Below are 17,346 nucleotides of genomic sequence, written 5' to 3' on the forward strand. Positions count from 1 at the left end.
TATTATCGGGAATTTCAGAAATCTGCTGACCCTTGTCAAACAATACCACAAAATGAGACCATCCCACAGGCAGTTGGAGCTACACGTGATGGGGTCTCGTGAGTATGTGAACTCACAAGTCCCATTACAATAAACTTACAGGGCAAGGCAGTCACAGTCACAATGTACAACTGTAATAAGAGACATGCATATCTTGGTTTTCGAGCATGATCTTCAAACAAATGCAATACACCATTGTCTAGGTAAATGACGTACAGTATGTACCTTCGTATCCTCACTTTAATTCATGTAAAAAAGCAGCAGTTTAAGCCCTAAAGTATCTAGGCCACAAACCCATCAGATGCATGACACTCCAGTAGTTTGCGCTTTAGATTTCTTTTTAAAACAGAAAATGTTCGTACAGAAAACAATATAATATGTTTTACTAATGTTTAAAGATAATTTGTTACATTTAAACCAAGTATTTACCTTAGCTAGTTGCTCATTTAAGAGCTTTTCAAGCTGATCTATATGTTTGTGACACAAATTTGTGTAATTTGCAAAAAGTATTTTTTGAATATTGCTACAAAAAAAAGAAACAAAAAAAACCCACAATAATTCATATAAACAATAAACAAATGGGGGCCCCAAAGACTATATTTTCCATTCCTGAATTTGCCCTATTTATGTTAAAAAATGGTTGTCTTCCTTAAACATAGTCCCTGAACCATTGGAGTGCTATGCCCCTGATGCCGTAATTACACAACTTTTTAAGTAAAACTATATAATAAATTATATCGAATACCTTTGTGGGATCAAGAAAGACACCAATACCAAATTCTCCTCTATTAGTATTTTCTCAACCAGATCTAAAATAGCCATACACGAGCTGCTATGTTTCCTAAAGACATATTCTGAAGATACCAGTATATTGTGTTTTTCCAAATATTCCACCAGTCTTGAGTAGACCACTCTTTCTAGTACTTCAGACAGAGTTGGTAAATTGATATGGGTCTGTAATTTTGAATATCATTTTATCCCCAGACTTATATACTGGTATTATTTTTGCCACCTTAGTCTGTTTTGGAACAATGTCATGCTGTATAGATAGGTTAATTATATGGATTCCTTTTGCACCAGCTGTGTATGAACATTTCATCTTGTTTATGTCTTGAGGTAGCATGAGCTGGGATACTTATTTTTAAGAGATAATCTATAATTAGCACCCCCTGGTGGACAAATTTGTTGAGACAGATTTTTACCAACAGAGGCAAAAAAAAATGTATTAAAAGTAGATAATCTTCCTTTGTCAAATTACTAAATGAATTCAGAGGAAAGCAATCTAAGGTGTCTGTGCACAGTTAAGACCTGCTGAATGCCAATGACCAGCCTTTCTGTGAGCAGTCGACTCCAATGTGTGGTTTGTTTTTTGAGTGGAAGCTTTTGAATGCAAACTGCACTGATGTCTGTTTCCTCATGTATGTGTTTATCTTTCTCAGGCCGACTGCTTGATGCTACCAAGAACTACATGTACGTGTTCCTGCTGGCAGGAAGTGAGGTTGTGCTCTCTGCTGTGGTTTTGGCTACTTGCAACTTCCTCTTTATTAAAACGAAGCCGTCTGCGCCTGCTGACAACCCCGAGAGCATCACAGTGACGGATGACTCCTTCACAAAGGTGTGCAGCAAAGGTGCCGAGGGGAACGATGAGGTGGAGAAAGGAGCCAGAGAGGAGCACGAGAAGGAGGCGATAAAGGAGGAGGAGGACAGAGACAGGACGGACAAAGATGACATCAGGCCAAACAGTGTAGCCGTGAACTCGGAGGAGGTGGAGAGATTCTTGAAAGAACCACAACAAAATGGCAGCATGGCTCCGAGTCCTGAAACATGTCTGTGAGGTCATGTGAGGCTTTACTAACCAGACAGCTCGATGACCTCCAACCCCACACGCCCCATAATTCAGTGTGTTATTAAGATGTTTGTGTTTTTTGCACGTGGGGCTGCAGCTGATGCCACTGCCATGTGAAGTACTAAGTTAAGCCAGTGTGCTGAGACTAATGATAGAGGGACAGAAGAGCTCAGTGACAGCACTGCCATGTGTTTCTGCCAGAGGTGTCTGGTTCTAGATGTGGCTACCACCAAATAAAGTTAAAGGATAATGTTGTCAAGATCCTGTATTGGTGCATTTTTGTCAACAAATCACATGAGAAAACCTTTCAGTACAAATGGATAAACAATCAAATGAGGAAAATTAAAAACCTTCACCAGACCATCAGAAGGACAATAAGTGTACACACAGAAAGTGCAATCTTTTTTTTTTTTTTTTTTTTAAGAAGATAAGTTTACCTATTTGACATCTTCTTTAATAAGATCTGATGTTCCAACATGGGATGAGAGATGAATGCCTGCTGGGGTATTACCTCTTCATGGTATTCGTTATAAAGACAAGAAGTTCAGGATCATCCCAGCTTTAACCTTTAACAATCCTAACCCTAACACGCTGCTTTTCAGTGTCAGACAAGCTTACATCTCACTGTGTATGTAAAAACATGACCGTTAAGGCTTAAATTAACTTTCTTTTCTTTACATGTTGTAACTGAAGCAGAGAGTATCTGTGCTGCTGTAGCTCAGGCAGGTTAAATGGTGTTAGAAGTTTCAGTGTTGCAGCTGCGTGAGAACTGTTGCTGGTCTTGTGGTCGCTTTGTGACTCCTGACTTGGTCCAGTTGTTCTCCACATCGGTCATTGCTGTGATGTTTACGGCCTAAATCGGAGGAAGTTGGGACAAACGTGGAAATGCTGTGATTCAAATAGCTGATTTATTACTTTGCAGACAGCAGAAAGATGTTTCATGTTTGGTCTCATCAACTTCATCCGTCAATATTCCTTCATTTTACATCTCAGACCTGCAACTTTCGAGAAAAACTGGTTCAGTGAACCCTGGTCTGACCTCGTACCGTCAGAACCCTGGTCCGATCTTGTACCGTCAGAACCCTGGTCCGATCCTGTACCATCAGAACCCTGGTCCGACCCTATACCAACAGAACCCTGGCTAGACCCCATACCAACAGAACCTTAGTTCGACCCCTTACCGTCAGAACCCTGGTCCGACCCTGTACCGTCAGAACTCTGGTCCGACCCCTTACCGTCAGAACCCTTAGTCCGACCCCTTACCGTCAGAACCCTGGTCTGACCCCTTACCGTCAGAACCCTTGTCCGACCCTGTACCGTCAGAACTCTGGTCCCACCCCTTACCGTCAGAACCCTTAGTCCGACCCTGTACCGTCAGAACTCTGGTCCGACCCCTTACTGTCAGAACCCTGGTCCGACCCCTTACCGTCAGAACCATGGCTAGACCCCGTACTGTCAGAACCCTGGTCCGACCCCTTACCGTCAGAACCCTGGCTAGACCCCGTACTGTCAGAACCCTGGTCCGATCCTGTACCGTCAGAACCCTGGTCCGACTTCATACTATCAGAACCAGGCTTTTGGACTTGTTCCTGACACCAGTCTGGATGCTCTTTTTGCTCTTTCCTCTGTTTCTTCTAAGAAAGATCTGGAATACTCAGTGGTCTGGCCACAGTCCAGGTTTCCACTGGGTGATGGTCCATCCCAGATGCCTCCCAGTCTTGAGAAGTTGACGCTGCCTCTGGAATTCTGGACCAGCAGCTTTCTTTCTGTTCAACAAAGTAATCTGTGAATGTAACTCTGTATTATAGTTAATGATAATTTCCATGTTAATCCTTGTTCATGGGGTTCCGTTAGCTGGTCCGATGGATGATGCAGGTCCATCTGAGGGATCAGAGAGAGAGAGAGAGATCGTTTTCCACATATTTTGCAGGGACTGGTCCAGTTTAGACTTTTTCCCTTTATCTTTACACACTGTAATTCCTCCAGAGTGATTGAATGGTTTAATGAAAGGAAAGAAACCCTTTCAGGTTTTCTTTGAGGAACTTTGTTTTGAAACAGTTTAATAAGTTCCTGTTTCTCCTCTGAACATCTTTGATCCTCAAAGACTAATCTACCTCCTTCTCCTTCAGCTCCTGAGGTTTTACCTCACCTTGCATACTGCCATCTTTTGAATTCACCCCATTCCTCAGAGTCTGTTTAGCTTTACCGGTTTTACATGGATCCCGCTGATCACAATCATCAAAAAACATGATTTTTTTTATTTAATGTCATCACCAGCCCCAGACTGCCTCTGCCCCAACTATCTTTGTTTTTATAATGTGTTGCAGGTCTGGAATGAATATTCTATGTTTTTTCTGTTTTTCTAAACAAATTAGATTAAATTGGTGAAAAACATAAAATATTTTGGGTTTATTCTGCCTGCAATTAAATAAGTCAAAAGTAATTTTTTAAAATGATATTTTCCATTCCATCCTGACTTAATCCTGTTAGATGTGGTAAATAAATGCACATTTACTTTGGCGTGTTATTGTCAGGCTTGTTTGTGTGACTGTTTGCTTTCAGAGCTGAACAACACTGCACATCAACAAGAAGAGTATTTGTGGAACAACATGTTGTCTCAGATGTAGCTTACTGCTCAAAGAAGCATCGTGTCTCTCATCATTAGAGATTTGATGTTTTGTCTTGAACTCGTACTGCCTAAATGTTTTGTAACATCTGTGTTCTTTGTGTGTTTAAACAGAATATTAAAGGATATTTTTGTTGTCTAACTATTTGGAGTGCTCTTTGAGTTTCATCATAGTTCTTAACATTTATTCTAAAAGAGAGATTAAATAAATACAGATCTTTTAATTTTGTTCAGACAAAGAAATGAAAGGAGGATCTGATTGTAAATCCACTCTAAAATTATTTTCTATAAAACCCTAATAACAAATAAGTCAGGACTCTGTGTAAAACGTAAAGTCAAAAAAAAAAAAAGAAGCAATGATTTTCAGATCTCATCACCTTATATTTTATTCCCAGTAGAAGGTCAACATCACATCAGAGGATGAAACTGAAACGTTTCACCATGTGATTGAAAATACAAGCTGATAGTGAATCTGATGGAATACGTTGGAACAGGAGCATCAAAAGGCTGGAAAAGTAACTGGTACAAACCAGAAACACCTGGAGGAGCATTTGACAACTAATCAGGTTACATGGCAACAGGTCAGTAACATGACTGGGTATAAAAGGAGCACTTCAGAGAGGCAGAGTCTCTCAGATGGAAAGATGGACAGAGGTTCAGAGGCAAACTGGATCTAAAACTATGGAACAATTTCACGAAAATGCTTCTCAGACTTTGAAGATCCACCATCTACAGTGTAGAATATCATCAGAAGATTCAGAGAATCAGGAGGAATCTCTGTATGCATGGGACTAGGCTGGGTGCTGGTGAGCTTCTGCATTAAAAGCAGACATGATTCTTTACTGGAAACCACTACATGGACTCAGGAAGACTTCCAAAAGCCACTGTCTATGAATACAGTTCACCCTGAAATCCACAAATGCAGGTTAAAGCTCCATCATGCAAAGAAGAAGCCAGATGTGAACAGAATCCAGACCAAGACCAAAGCGCATTTAAAATCATAAATTAACAAATAAAATAAGACAATTTTCTGTCAAACAGAAAAGCTGTATGGGAATCAGGATCAGCTGGAGCAGAACATTAATCACATGTTACAGACCCTTTCCGTCTTCAGTCAGTTAGAATGGGAACAGCATGTCAGGAAAAAGCACCAAATGTAACACGACAGCTGGGTGAGTGATGGATCTGTCCGTAACTATGGTGATGGCCGACTTCTGTAGAGAAGAATAATGACTGGGTTTTTATGTTTAGTGTAACTTAGCAAAAGAAAAATAAGGAAAGCTGGGATTGTTTAATGTCTTTTGTTGAATGACAGGTGTGTGTTTTAAAAAAAAAAATGTTTTGCTCATCAGCTATAAAATCTAATCAGTTAGAGTAAATATATCCAGGTAAAAAAAAGAAAAGAAAAGACAACCTTAAAAATATATTTTGATGATTTTTTATTTTATCAAACCATGTGAATCATTTAATTGAAGATCAACCCGAATAACTGAGTCAGTGGTTCAACTTCCATGAACATATGAAATAAAAGTGCCTTTAAATAAGTAAGATAACAGTGAGTAAGTAAGATTTATAAGTAAGATTTATCTATTTATTCATTTCACAGAAAATGTATACATTTCTTTATTTATTCTTTTATGGACTTGTGAGTAAAACCTCTCTCCATAGGTACTATGAAATAAAAGTTTTGCATAATAGAAAAAAACTGTTATGTAAATAAAAGTGTAAATAAATATACAGAAACAAATGAATAAATAATCCATCCATCCATCCATTTTCTTCTGCTTATCTGAAGTTGAGTAGCAGGTGAAGCTGCCTAAGCAGGGAAACCCAGACTTCTCTCTTCCCAGCAACATTCATCAGCTCATCCGAGGGAATCCCGAGGCGTTCCCAGGCTAGCTGAGAGATGTAGTCCCTCCAGCGTGTCCTGGGTCTTCCCCGGGACCTCCTCCCGCTGGGACATGTCCGGAACACCTCACCAGGGAGGCGTGCAGAAGGCATCCTGACCAGATGCCCAAGCCACCTCATCTGGATCCTCTTGATGTGGAGAAGCAGCGACTCTACTCTGAGCCCCTCCTGGATCACCGAGCTTCTCACCCTATCTCTAAAGCCTGGTACACACATAACGATTTTTTTATTCTTATGAGATTTTTTAGCGGTTCGAAACCTCACATGTGAAGATAAAAAATCAGGCATTTAACAGTTTTGATCATAATGTGTGTGGTGTGCGCCGATAATCTAATCACAGAACAACACACACATAACGATACTGTCCCACAACTCATCTACGGTCTAGTCCTCTGAGCCGGACAGACATCAAAACATAGAAGAACCATAGCAACAACCAGCAAAAAACAAAGAAGAAGAAACGTAGTAACAATCGGAAAACACAGCACACAGCATGGAAGGGGATATATAGGACGAGGGAATGATGGTGGTCTTGGGACTATTGTTAACAGAAAAAGCCAGAACTGAAAAAAATAACAGACTGGAGACGGCATAAACACGGACTTTATTTACTTCCTTGTTCCCCAGCCAGCTCGCTCTCTGATTGGTTACATTCCATACCACGTCACCATCCATGCAGTCACAATGCACGAGTCGTCAGCGTTCCTCAGAAATTGGCACTGATATATTGAATATGATCAATATTTCTGTTTGTCGGCTTTGACCAGTTTTGGAGCTGATTATTGCGGCAAATCGGCTCATAACACACCTCAAACCAAATAATAATTGGACAGAGAAATCTCACAATGATCGGGTGTTTGCTGGCCGAGGTCAGGAAGAGGCAAAAACAGCCCAAAAATCATTATGTGTGTACCAGGCTTAAGGGAGACCCTGGCCACTCTCCGGAGAAAACTCATTTTGGCCATTTGTATTCATGATCTGGTTCTTTCGGTCACTACCCACAGCTCAGGACCATAGGTGAGGGTAGGAACGTAGAAATCGACCGGTAAATCGAGAGCTTTGCCTTATGGCTCAGTTCCTTCTTCATCACAATAGACCGATGCAGAGTCCGCATCACTGCAGAAGCTGCACCGAGCTGCCTGTCGATCTCCCACTCCATCCTTCCTTTACTTCACCAAAACAATACTTGAACTCTTGCACTTGGGGCAGGACCTCATTCCCAACCTGGAGAAGAACTCCGCCCTTTTCCGGCTGAGGACCCTGGTCTCAGATTTAGAGGTGCTGATTCCCATCCCAGCCGCTTCACACTGCTGCAAATCGCTCTAGTGAGAACTAAAGATCACGGCCTGATGAGGCCAACAGAACCACATCATCCGCAAAGAGCAGAGACCCGATCCTGAGGCCACCAAACTGGATCCCCCTCAGTGCTTCAGCACCACCTAGAAATCTGTGACAAAAGGCAGACTTGGCAGAGTCCAACCCTTAATGGAAACTAATCTGATTTATTGCCGACAATGTGGACCAAGCTCTGGCACCGGTCGTATAGGGACAGCCCATACAAGGGGGTCCATCACTCCATACTCCCAGAGCACCTGCAGCAGGAGTCCCCGGGGGACACGGTCGAATGCCTTCTCCAAGTCTACAAAGCACATGTAGATTGGTTGACCAAACTTCCTTGCCCTCTCCAAGACCCTGAAGAGGGTGTAGAGCTGGTCTACTGTTCCACGACCTGCCTGAAAACCACACTGCTCCTCCTCAATCCGAGGTTTGAATATTCGACGGACCCTCCTCTCCAAGGCCCCTAAATAGATCAGGGAAGCTGAAGAGTGTGATCCCCCTGTAGTTGGAGCACACCCTCCAGTTCCCCCCTTTTGAAGAGGGAGACCACCACCCCAGTCTGTCAGTCCAGGGGAACTGTCCCAGATGTCCACTCAATGCTGCAGAGGCATGTCAGCCAAGACAGCCCTACAGCATCCAGAGTCTTAAGAAATTTCGACTCAGCAAGGTCTTCCCCATAAATAGGAGAAACCGTGACAGGGTCCCCCGGCTCTGCTTCCTCGTCGTCGTGTCATTCTGGGATTGAGGAGGTGTAACGCCGGTACTTCTGACCAACTAGTAAAAAGTGGACAAAATGTTCAGAGTCAGAACCAAGTTCAAAAAGTAGGTTTATTACAAAAAGTTCCAAACACTAGTAAAAAGAGGGAAAAGGTTCTTAAGTGCCAGTGTGCTATTGGCCGAAAGGGGGAAGAGTCAGTGGAGGAAATTTGGTCAGTTACTACCCGTCATCGGTTTGTAGCAAAGCAGTACAGCAGGCCGAAAAAGCTTAAATTTGTGCTGGGTTTCGGTGAGACAGCACGGACCACCAACCCATAACGTTCCTCCTCCTGTGTAAAGCCTGCAGTTCCCCCACCAGGCACAACTGGACAAAGAGTTCACCAAGCCACAGAGAGATTAATGTCCATAAAGTATTTCAGTATAAACAGAGTAAAATAAGTACAAGTCAAGAGTAAAATAAATACAATGTAAAATGTGTTGCATCAAATTTGCAGTTTCCTGGAGACAGTTCACCAAGCCACAGAGAACCACAGTATTGTATGTACTTAAATAGAGTAGTGTTTCCCTAAGCAGAATTAAAGCACCTGGTTCACCATACCCACACAGACATGCCCACAGCAAACCACACAAAGAGTAAAACAGCTCTACCAGGTTACAGAGCTCTTCGAAGTATTCCCTCCACCGACCCACAAAGCCCCAAGTCGAGGCCAGCAGCCCCCCATCCCCACTGTACACAGTGTCGATGGAACACTGCTTCCCCCTCCTGAGCCGCCAGATGGTGGACCAGAGTCTTCTCAAAGTCGTTTAGAAGTCATTCTCCATGGCCTCTCCAAACTCCTCCCATGCCCAAGTTTTTGCCTCAGTGACTGCCGAAGTCCCGTTCCGCTTAGCCCGCCAATACCCATCAGCTGCCTCTGGAGTACCACAGGCCAAACCTTACGGCCACAGGTCATGTTAGCCGCCTCAGCAGTAGAGGCACGGAACACAGCCCACTTGGACTCAGTGTCCTCCGCCTCAGCCGGGACATGGTTGAAGCTCTGCCGGAGATGGGAGTTGAAGCTCCCAATAGGTGTAGGAGTATCAAGGCATCCTTTCCCACTATCTGAGCCAATTCACCACCAGGTGGTGATCAGCTGACAGCTCTACCCCCCTCTTCACCCAAATGTCCACGACATGTGGCCACAAGTTTGATGATATGACTACAAAGTCGGTCATCGAACTGTGGCCTTGAGTGTCCTGGTGCCAGGTGCACATGTGGACACTCTTATGCTTGAAAAATGGTGTTGGTCATGGACAATCCATGTTCAGCACCAAAGGCAGGGGGCCCGCACCATGCCCAGGAGGACCAGGCCCCACCTGACAACCAACTCGGTGTTCCAGACGCACATCCCAGGAGCCAGGGCACCATCTACTCCCTCCAGCTCCTAGGATCTTCAGGATGTGCAAACTCCTCCACCACGGTAAGGTGGTGGGTCTGTGAGGATAAATAAAAAAAAAGTGTCATTAAATAAATAAGAGAACCATTGTGATATATACATTTTCTGTATTTTTTTTTCAGTTGCATATTTATTTAATTTATGAAATATTTAATTAATTATTTATAAAAACGGCTCTTTTTTCCGTCCCCATAGAATACTCATTGTGGCGCTAATGTCTTCAATGACATACGAAGAAGAAGTAGGAGGAGGAAGTCGTCACGGAACTGTTTCCGGTGTTACTGGGGTCATACAGAGGGGGAAAGAAGTTCAACTAGTTTTACAAAATGCTGCTTCGAGTAAGTAGAACAACTTCTGTCATTTATTGTGTCGGTTAGCGGGAAATTTCAGACATGAAGCTGATATAAAACCGGATGTGACCGTTAACGTTATCTGACGTGGGAGCTGGTTAGCTAGTTGTGTAACGTGTGAAGGCATCGCCCCTGAACATGTATCAGCTTCTAAACCAGCACAGTTACCAGTGATCTGCATAAATTGGCTCCTAGATAAACTAGTTACATTTCTGTACATGACTGCGTCAATGCCTGCTCTAGAAATGCAAATGTAAACAAACCTCCAGCAAAATCTCCTGCTGTCACTTTTAGGATGTTGTTATTGATCTACAATAAAATCGCTTGAAATGTCTGGGTTAGTTCAGCATAATGTCAGGATAATGAAAACTGCCCTGAACCCCGGCTGCCTGCTGGCATTCAGACAGAAACAGACCGAGAAGGTTTGATTAGACATGAGCTTCTGCAGGTTCAGATACATCAGAGAAGACAGAGGAATCTGATCGATCACAGAGGAATCTGATTGTGATCTGATCTGACTTCAGATCAAACATCTAACACATTTCAGCTGTGGAATTAGGAAATCTGTATACTTAAAAAGCAGAAGAAGAAGAAAACAAAAAACAACAACAAAAACATATACAGAAACTAAGTGCAGTGACAGGCCAGTGATCACATCTCCAGGTCTGTCAGTATAGATTTAAAATTATAAAAAGGGACATGTTTGAAGATGTAAAATGTTTTGGTTGTTCCAGTCTGAAGGAGCTCAGTGGGGAAATGTAGGATGGAGACGGTGCAGGTTCATCTGACCAGAGACGAGCTGATTTAAAACTTGATGTCATTTCTGGGCTGCAGGTTCTGCTTTTGTTGTTAAAAAGTTAAACTTACAGATATCTGAAAGTTGACTTTATGTTAAACCCTTCAAAGTCAGATGTCAAGTTAAAATACACAAATCTGCTTCAGTGTTGAGTTCAGATGAAAATTTTCCATGACATGGTCTCCTCCCTGCTGCCTTGAAGCCTGGAGCTCTTTGAATAGAAAGTTACTCATAAACTGAAAGAAAGAAGGAAGTAATAGACCCTTTCCCTCAGGTCCAACGCTGCACCCTGACGTCTGTCTGCAGTTTTTCTGTCATCCTGTCAGACATGGAGGCAGCAGCTTCTTTGGAGCAACGCCATCATGTTTAACGCTTTTGAAGACAGAGAATCTTTATTAAAGCACTGATATTCAGTTTGACACGCTGTAATAGTGTTTCTCTTTTACCTGGAAAATTCCTGGAATTGTTTGAGGAGTTTAAGAAAAACTTTATTTTTCTGTCTTTCAGAGGGTGTTGAGTATTGGGGGGCTGGCACTGAAACACAGCAGATCCATCCATCACAGTCCTATATGGAGGAGTCCTCTGATACCCATAGTTGTGGAGCAGACGGTGGGTGAGATGTTTAAACCCTTTTTTAGGGTCCGAGCCATACAAAGTATTTTGGTTTTATAGCAGCTTTTATAGCAGAACCAATCACAGAGACATGATTGGTTTTGATTTCTGACCAACACGCCATCTCTTTTCCATATTTCTGTGTTGTTCCTGCGTGTCGTCCTAGTGTGAATTACTGGATCACGTCACACCTGCTCCTCTCCCCACTGTAACTCCTCCTCCTGCCACACACTGACGTTGACCCTCCTTGCTCACCACTTACTCCTCAAACATCAGCTCTATTCTATTCTATTCTTTTCTATTCTACAGTCATTTAGCAGACGCTTTCCTTCAAAGCGACTTACATCTGAGAGTAAGGACAACACAAGCAGAAACCAACCAGGAGCGACGTCATCATTAAGTGGTAGTCAGACTGCTGTGAGTCCAGGTGGACCCAGGTGCTGTCGTGTAGAGCTAGAGGCAGGGTTTCTTTCCCTTCCCCTACCTACAGTAGTCCTTTGTTTAATTACAAGATCCCGATTTCACCACACAATATCATCTTGGGCGTAAGTGTACGCAGCTTGAAATGACCAGAGCCTGGACCAGGAGCTGTTGTGTGTGTTCAGTCAGGTAGGGTCTGATCCTCCTGATGTTGTAGAGAGCAAATCGGCAAGATCGAGCAACCAAGGCAACATGGTCCTTAAAGGTCAGCTGGTTGTCTACCATGACACCAAGATTCCTGGTAGAAGACGTAGGCACAAGCGTGATAGAGTCAAGCTGCACGCTTATCTGTGGTGTTAAGGAAGGATTGGCTGGAAAGACAATAAGCACAGTCTTAGACAGAATTCTGAAGGTGACGATCCTTCATCCATGCCGAGATATCAGCAAGGCATGCTGGTATTCACAATGAGACGGTTGTGTCGTCAGGTGGGAAAGAAAGGACAAGCTGAGTGTCATCTGCATAGCAGTGGTAGGAGAAACCATCCTTCAGAAGGTCCAGCAGCGAATGTGCTTCCTGCTCTTGAGGACACATGGGCTGCCCCGCGAGCTGCTGATGCAGGTCTATCCAGCAGTCACTGAGTCTGTCCTGTGCTCCTCCATCACTGTGTGGTTTGGAGCTGCCACCAAGCAGGACCAGACCAGACTACAGAGCACTGCGAGGACTGCAGAGCACCATTGGAACCTCCTGCCCTCTATTCAGGATTCAGAGGAGGGCAGGGAACATCATAAAGGACTCCTCTCACCCTGCACACAGTCTGTTTGAACTGCTTCCGTCTGGCAGGTGCCTCAGAACCCTGCAGACCAGGACTAACAGGCCCTCAGAACCCTGCAGACCAGGACTAACAGGCCCTAAGAACCCTGCAGACCAGGACTAACAGGCCCTAAGAACCTTGCAGACCAGGACTAACAGGCCCTAAGAACCCTGCAGACCAGGACTAACGGGCACCTCAGAACCCTGCAGACCAGGACTAACGGGCGCCTCAGAACCCTGCAGACCAGGACTAACGGGCGCCTCAGAACCCTGCAGACCAGGACTAACGGGCGCCTGAAAACCCTGCAGACCAGGACTAACGGGCCCTCAGAACCCTGCAGACCAGGGCTGATAGGAACCGGAACAGCTTCTTCCCCACTGCAGTCACATTATTGACCAGATAGACCGCTAACCGGTTGCTTCTCATCACTCACGTTTCATGTTCTACTGCTCCTCTACTGCATCTACTCTGTCTGTAGTCGTAATTTATATTTGTATATATTGCTCTGTATACAGTAGACACCACTATATAAGAGTCTGTTTTATCTATTACTTCCTACTTATTTTATTCCTTTTTACTTTTTACACTTTTTTACTTATCTTAATACTTTCACTAGCGTGACAACATCTGCCGGCAAAAAATCCCTTGTATGTGTTCATACCTGGCAAATAAAGACCAGAGTGAAATAAACTCACCTGCTGGATGAAATATCCAGACATGCTTCTTTTCAGTTTAAAAGGTTTCATAGAAATTCTCCTTTTGTTTTTGGTTTTTTCCTCTAGGGGAGGGGTGAGCGAGCGTATGACATCTACTCCCGCCTCCTGAGGGAGAGGATCATCTGCGTCATGGGTCCTGTAAGTGTTGGACTGACATGGACATATGGAGACGTTTTCACAGCAGTTTGAGAATGACCTTCTCTGTTCTGTCCTCTGCCCCATCTTCTGTTCTGTCCTCTATCCTGTCCCCTGCCCCATCCTCTGTCCTGTCCTCTGCCCCATCCTCTGTCCTGTCCCCTGCCCCGTCCTCTGTCCTGTCCTCTTTCTTGTCCCCTGCCCCATCCTTTGCCCCGTCTTCTGTCTCCCTGCTCAGATCGATGACTCTGTGGCCAGCCTGGTTATTGCCCAGCTGCTCTTCCTGCAATCAGAAAGCAACAACAAGCCCATTCATATGTACATCAACAGTCCAGGTAAGACCACCTTAGACCCCCTCCAGCTGGAGGATCTCATGAATATAAGTGGAAGAAGCAGATTTAGGTGTTTTTGTTGTAACTGATGCTCCTTCCAGGTGGTGTGGTGACAGCAGGTCTGGCCATTTACGACACCATGCAGTACATCCTGAATCCCATCTCCACCTGGTGTGTCGGCCAGGCAGCCAGCATGGGCAGCTTGCTGCTGGCAGCAGGGACAACGGGCATGAGGCATTCACTGCCCAACGCTCGCATTATGGTCCACCAGCTCTCAGGTGGCGCCAGGGTAAGTCATAAATCAGTCTGAGCGTAGCGTGGACATGCTGGCGCCGGGACTGATCGATGGCGCTGTGTGTCCAGGGTCAGGCCACCGACATCGCCATCCAGGCCGAGGAGATCCTGAAGCTGAAGAGACAGCTCAACAACATCTACGCCAAACACACAAGACAGCCGCTGGACACAATCGGTACGTCCCTTTTGTTAAAGACACACATCTCCATGACAACCAGTGGTACAGGCCTGATATTCCAGTCCCTCCAGGATTCCTGATGAATTCCTGAAATTCAGCCAATCCACACAAATTGTGCACGTGTTTGCCCAACCACAGCACGTCTCCGCATTACCTGGGATATGTACGTGCGTTGAAGCAATGTGTCGCACCTGCTGTCCCCGTGTTCAGGGAGGGGCGGGCGCCTCGCATGCAGAGACTACAGCCCCTTGACGCAGGTTCGAATCCTGGCTGCAGCATCTTGGACCAGATCGTTCAATCTGGAAGTAACAAATCCATGAACTAGTTTTCCTGCATCGCTGAGACACCATGCTCCTCATTCTGGGAATATTACGTAGGTGGAAGAAGGTGGTCCTGGTTTATATGTGAGTCATAAGACAGATCGTGGTCCAGGTTCAGGTCCAGAATTGCTCCAAGGTTGCTCGCTGTGGTACTGGAACATTTTTAGAGCGGTGGTGGTTCTGTGTCTGCTGGATGTTTGGATCATGTGGGGGGAATATTGGGTTTGTACCAGGGAGAGGTGAAGCGTATTCCAGCTGATGGTATTGATGGTATTGATGTACAGGTGTTGGGCTGGAACTGGTGTTTATTAGCTAAAACAGAAGCTTCTGGTTAAGGATGGTGATTTCTCTTTCAGAGAGTGTGATGGAGCGGGACCGCTACATGAGCCCCATGGAGGCCCAGGACTTCGGCCTCATCGACCGTGTCTTGGTCCATCCACCACAGGCGGGCCAGGATGAGCCAGAACTGGTGCAGAAGAAGTCGGTGGCAGAAGCATCCAGTCCCTCACCACAGCCAGAGTCCAGTGAGCCAGAGCAGGCCTCCCCAGGGACTAACACCCCCTCCTCTTACAAACCTGAGCCATGAACTGTCCACAGTGGTGTGTTGAGATCTGCAAGCTGCTCCTTGCCAACCCGGCCCGGTTAGAGCCAGCCGAGCCTCCGCGGAGCTTCTCTCGTCTTACGTAGGTCTCTCCTCCCCAGCATCTGGTTTGGAGTTCTGACTGAAATCCAGTCAGCTGTGGTCCGTTTGTCCTCCACAGAGGTTGGTTCTGACCCAACAGCAGTTTTACAGGCGGAGCTGAACGTGACTTCAGGGAACACGTCCTTTATTTGCTCGTCTCATTTGTAATAAACATCCTCACAGGGAAGAAAATGGCATTTTTCTCCGGTTATTTTCTCATTCACACAGTCCTTCCCCCCAGGATGAAACGGTCCCCCCGACCCAAACAAAAACATGCTCAGTGTTTTTCTATCATCAGAGAGACGAAATAAACATAATCTAAAGAAATCTTTTACTAAGTGTCTCTTTTCGTTGCCTGCGAGTAACCATAATGATGCAGGAGTAAAAACCAGATTTTAAATATAATTTAAATATAAAAGTATTGAAATGTGCCCTTTCACAGGGTTTCATGTCTGGAGGCAGCGCACCAAACAGCTCTTTAAAATAAACATCCAGTAGAGTCTAAGCTTCATTTTCTAACTTTCTACATAAAAACAAAGATCCCAGCTTTTACTGAACCATTGAACCGATGATCAAACTGAACAGTTTGATCGTTTCATGAAGGTTTCTGGATCTTTCCTGACATGCGTGATGCTGCTTCTCAACCCTGAAGGAGCTGTATGAAGCAGTTTTTCTACCCTCCTTTTTCTAGAGGCAGAGAATGTGTCTGAATTCATTCTGTAATTGGAGGAAAATGTATGGAAAATCAGATTTTAACACTAAATAAACTGAAACACAATGTCAACATTTCCTGCAGCCATGTTGATTCCATCATGTTTCCATGTTGTCTGAAGGCAACATAGCAACTTTCCATCCAGTAACAGCTGGATATTACCTAGTTTTGACCAAAATAACTTTCATCAAACCATCATAAATAATGGTTTACTCACCTTGTAATGTGTATAAATGTTTCCACACAGAAAAAGACCCATTTTATGGGGCAAAATTGTCAGTGTCTGGAGCAAATAAACACCTGGAGAATTTTCTACAATTAAATTAAGACAAACTGAGATTATTCTGTTTGGTAGCAAAGAGAAGAGGGTCAGCAGTGGTAAACACCTGGAGACTCGGGCTCTTAAAACCACCGACTGAGTTGGTAACCTTGGAGTGTTGATAGACTCAGATCTGACTTTCAGCAGCCACATCAAAGCTTCACTAAGAAGCTTTTTACCAACTCAGAAACATCAACAGAATTAAAAGTTTAGTCTCCCAGAAAGACCAAGAAAAACTCATCCATGCATTCATCTCCAGTAGACTGGATTACTGTACTGGTCTTTAACAGGACTTCCTAAAAAGAGCATTAAACATCTGCAGATCATCCAGAACGCTGCTGCTGGAGTTTTAACCAGGACTAAGAGATCTGAACACATCACACCAGTTTTGAAATCTTTACACTGGCTTCCAGTTTATACTGGTTATTGGTTTATACTGGTTTCTAGTTTATACTGGTTTCCAGTTTATACTGGTTATTGGTTTATACTGGTTTCTAGTTTATACTGGTTTCCAGTTTATACTGGTTATTGGTTTATACTGGTTTCTAGTTTATACTGGTTTCCAGTTTATACTGGTTTCTAGTTTATACTGGTTTCCAGTCAGTCACAGAATAGATTTTAAACCCTTCTGATGGTTTACATCCCAGAACGGTTTAGGCCCAGAATACATCTGTGATATGTTCAGAGAATATAAACCTAGCAGAGCTCTTAGATCCAAAGACTCTGGTCAACTAGTCCAGACCAGAGTCCAGGTCAGA

At 44.2% G+C, this 17,346-nt stretch overlaps 2 protein-coding genes across 3 annotated transcripts in view; both read left to right on the forward strand.

Moving 5' to 3' along the window:
* slc16a3a (solute carrier family 16 member 3a) overlaps positions 1 to 4,653 on the forward strand; it is a 33,609-nt gene extending 28,956 nt beyond the window's left edge. For both annotated transcript variants that reach the window (XM_041970764.1, XM_041970773.1), the window contains exon 6: positions 1,479 to 4,653. In XM_041970764.1, coding sequence (XP_041826698.1) covers positions 1,479 to 1,873 — 395 coding nt within the window. In that variant the 3' untranslated portion in view covers positions 1,874 to 4,653. The remainder of the gene's footprint in view (positions 1 to 1,478) is intronic.
* A 5,488-nt stretch (positions 4,654 to 10,141) lies between these two features.
* On the forward strand, positions 10,142 to 16,340 carry LOC121630623 (caseinolytic mitochondrial matrix peptidase proteolytic subunit). The gene is made up of 7 exons (XM_041971034.1): positions 10,142 to 10,248; positions 11,564 to 11,665; positions 13,683 to 13,754; positions 13,990 to 14,086; positions 14,185 to 14,372; positions 14,447 to 14,552; positions 15,232 to 16,340. The coding sequence occupies exons 1-7, from the start codon at positions 10,237 to 10,239 to the stop codon at positions 15,459 to 15,461; spliced, it is 807 nt and encodes a 268-aa protein (XP_041826968.1). The 5' UTR covers positions 10,142 to 10,236; the 3' UTR covers positions 15,462 to 16,340.
* The last annotated feature ends 1,006 nt before the right edge of the window (positions 16,341 to 17,346 follow it).

The sequence above is a fragment of the Melanotaenia boesemani genome, chromosome 2 (assembly GCF_017639745.1).
Source record: "Melanotaenia boesemani isolate fMelBoe1 chromosome 2, fMelBoe1.pri, whole genome shotgun sequence".
Classification (NCBI taxonomy): Eukaryota; Metazoa; Chordata; class Actinopteri; order Atheriniformes; family Melanotaeniidae; genus Melanotaenia; species Melanotaenia boesemani.

What these genes read in the sequence shown, in the direction of transcription:
- LOC121630623 (XM_041971034.1), top strand. An exon ending in TATGTACATCAACAGTCCAG is followed by an intron (nt 14,087 to 14,184) that starts GTAAGACCACCT and finishes TGCTCCTTCCAG; the next exon opens with GTGGTGTGGTGACAGCAGGT. An exon ending in ACAGCCGCTGGACACAATCG is followed by an intron (nt 14,553 to 15,231) that starts GTACGTCCCTTT and finishes TTTCTCTTTCAG; the next exon opens with AGAGTGTGATGGAGCGGGAC.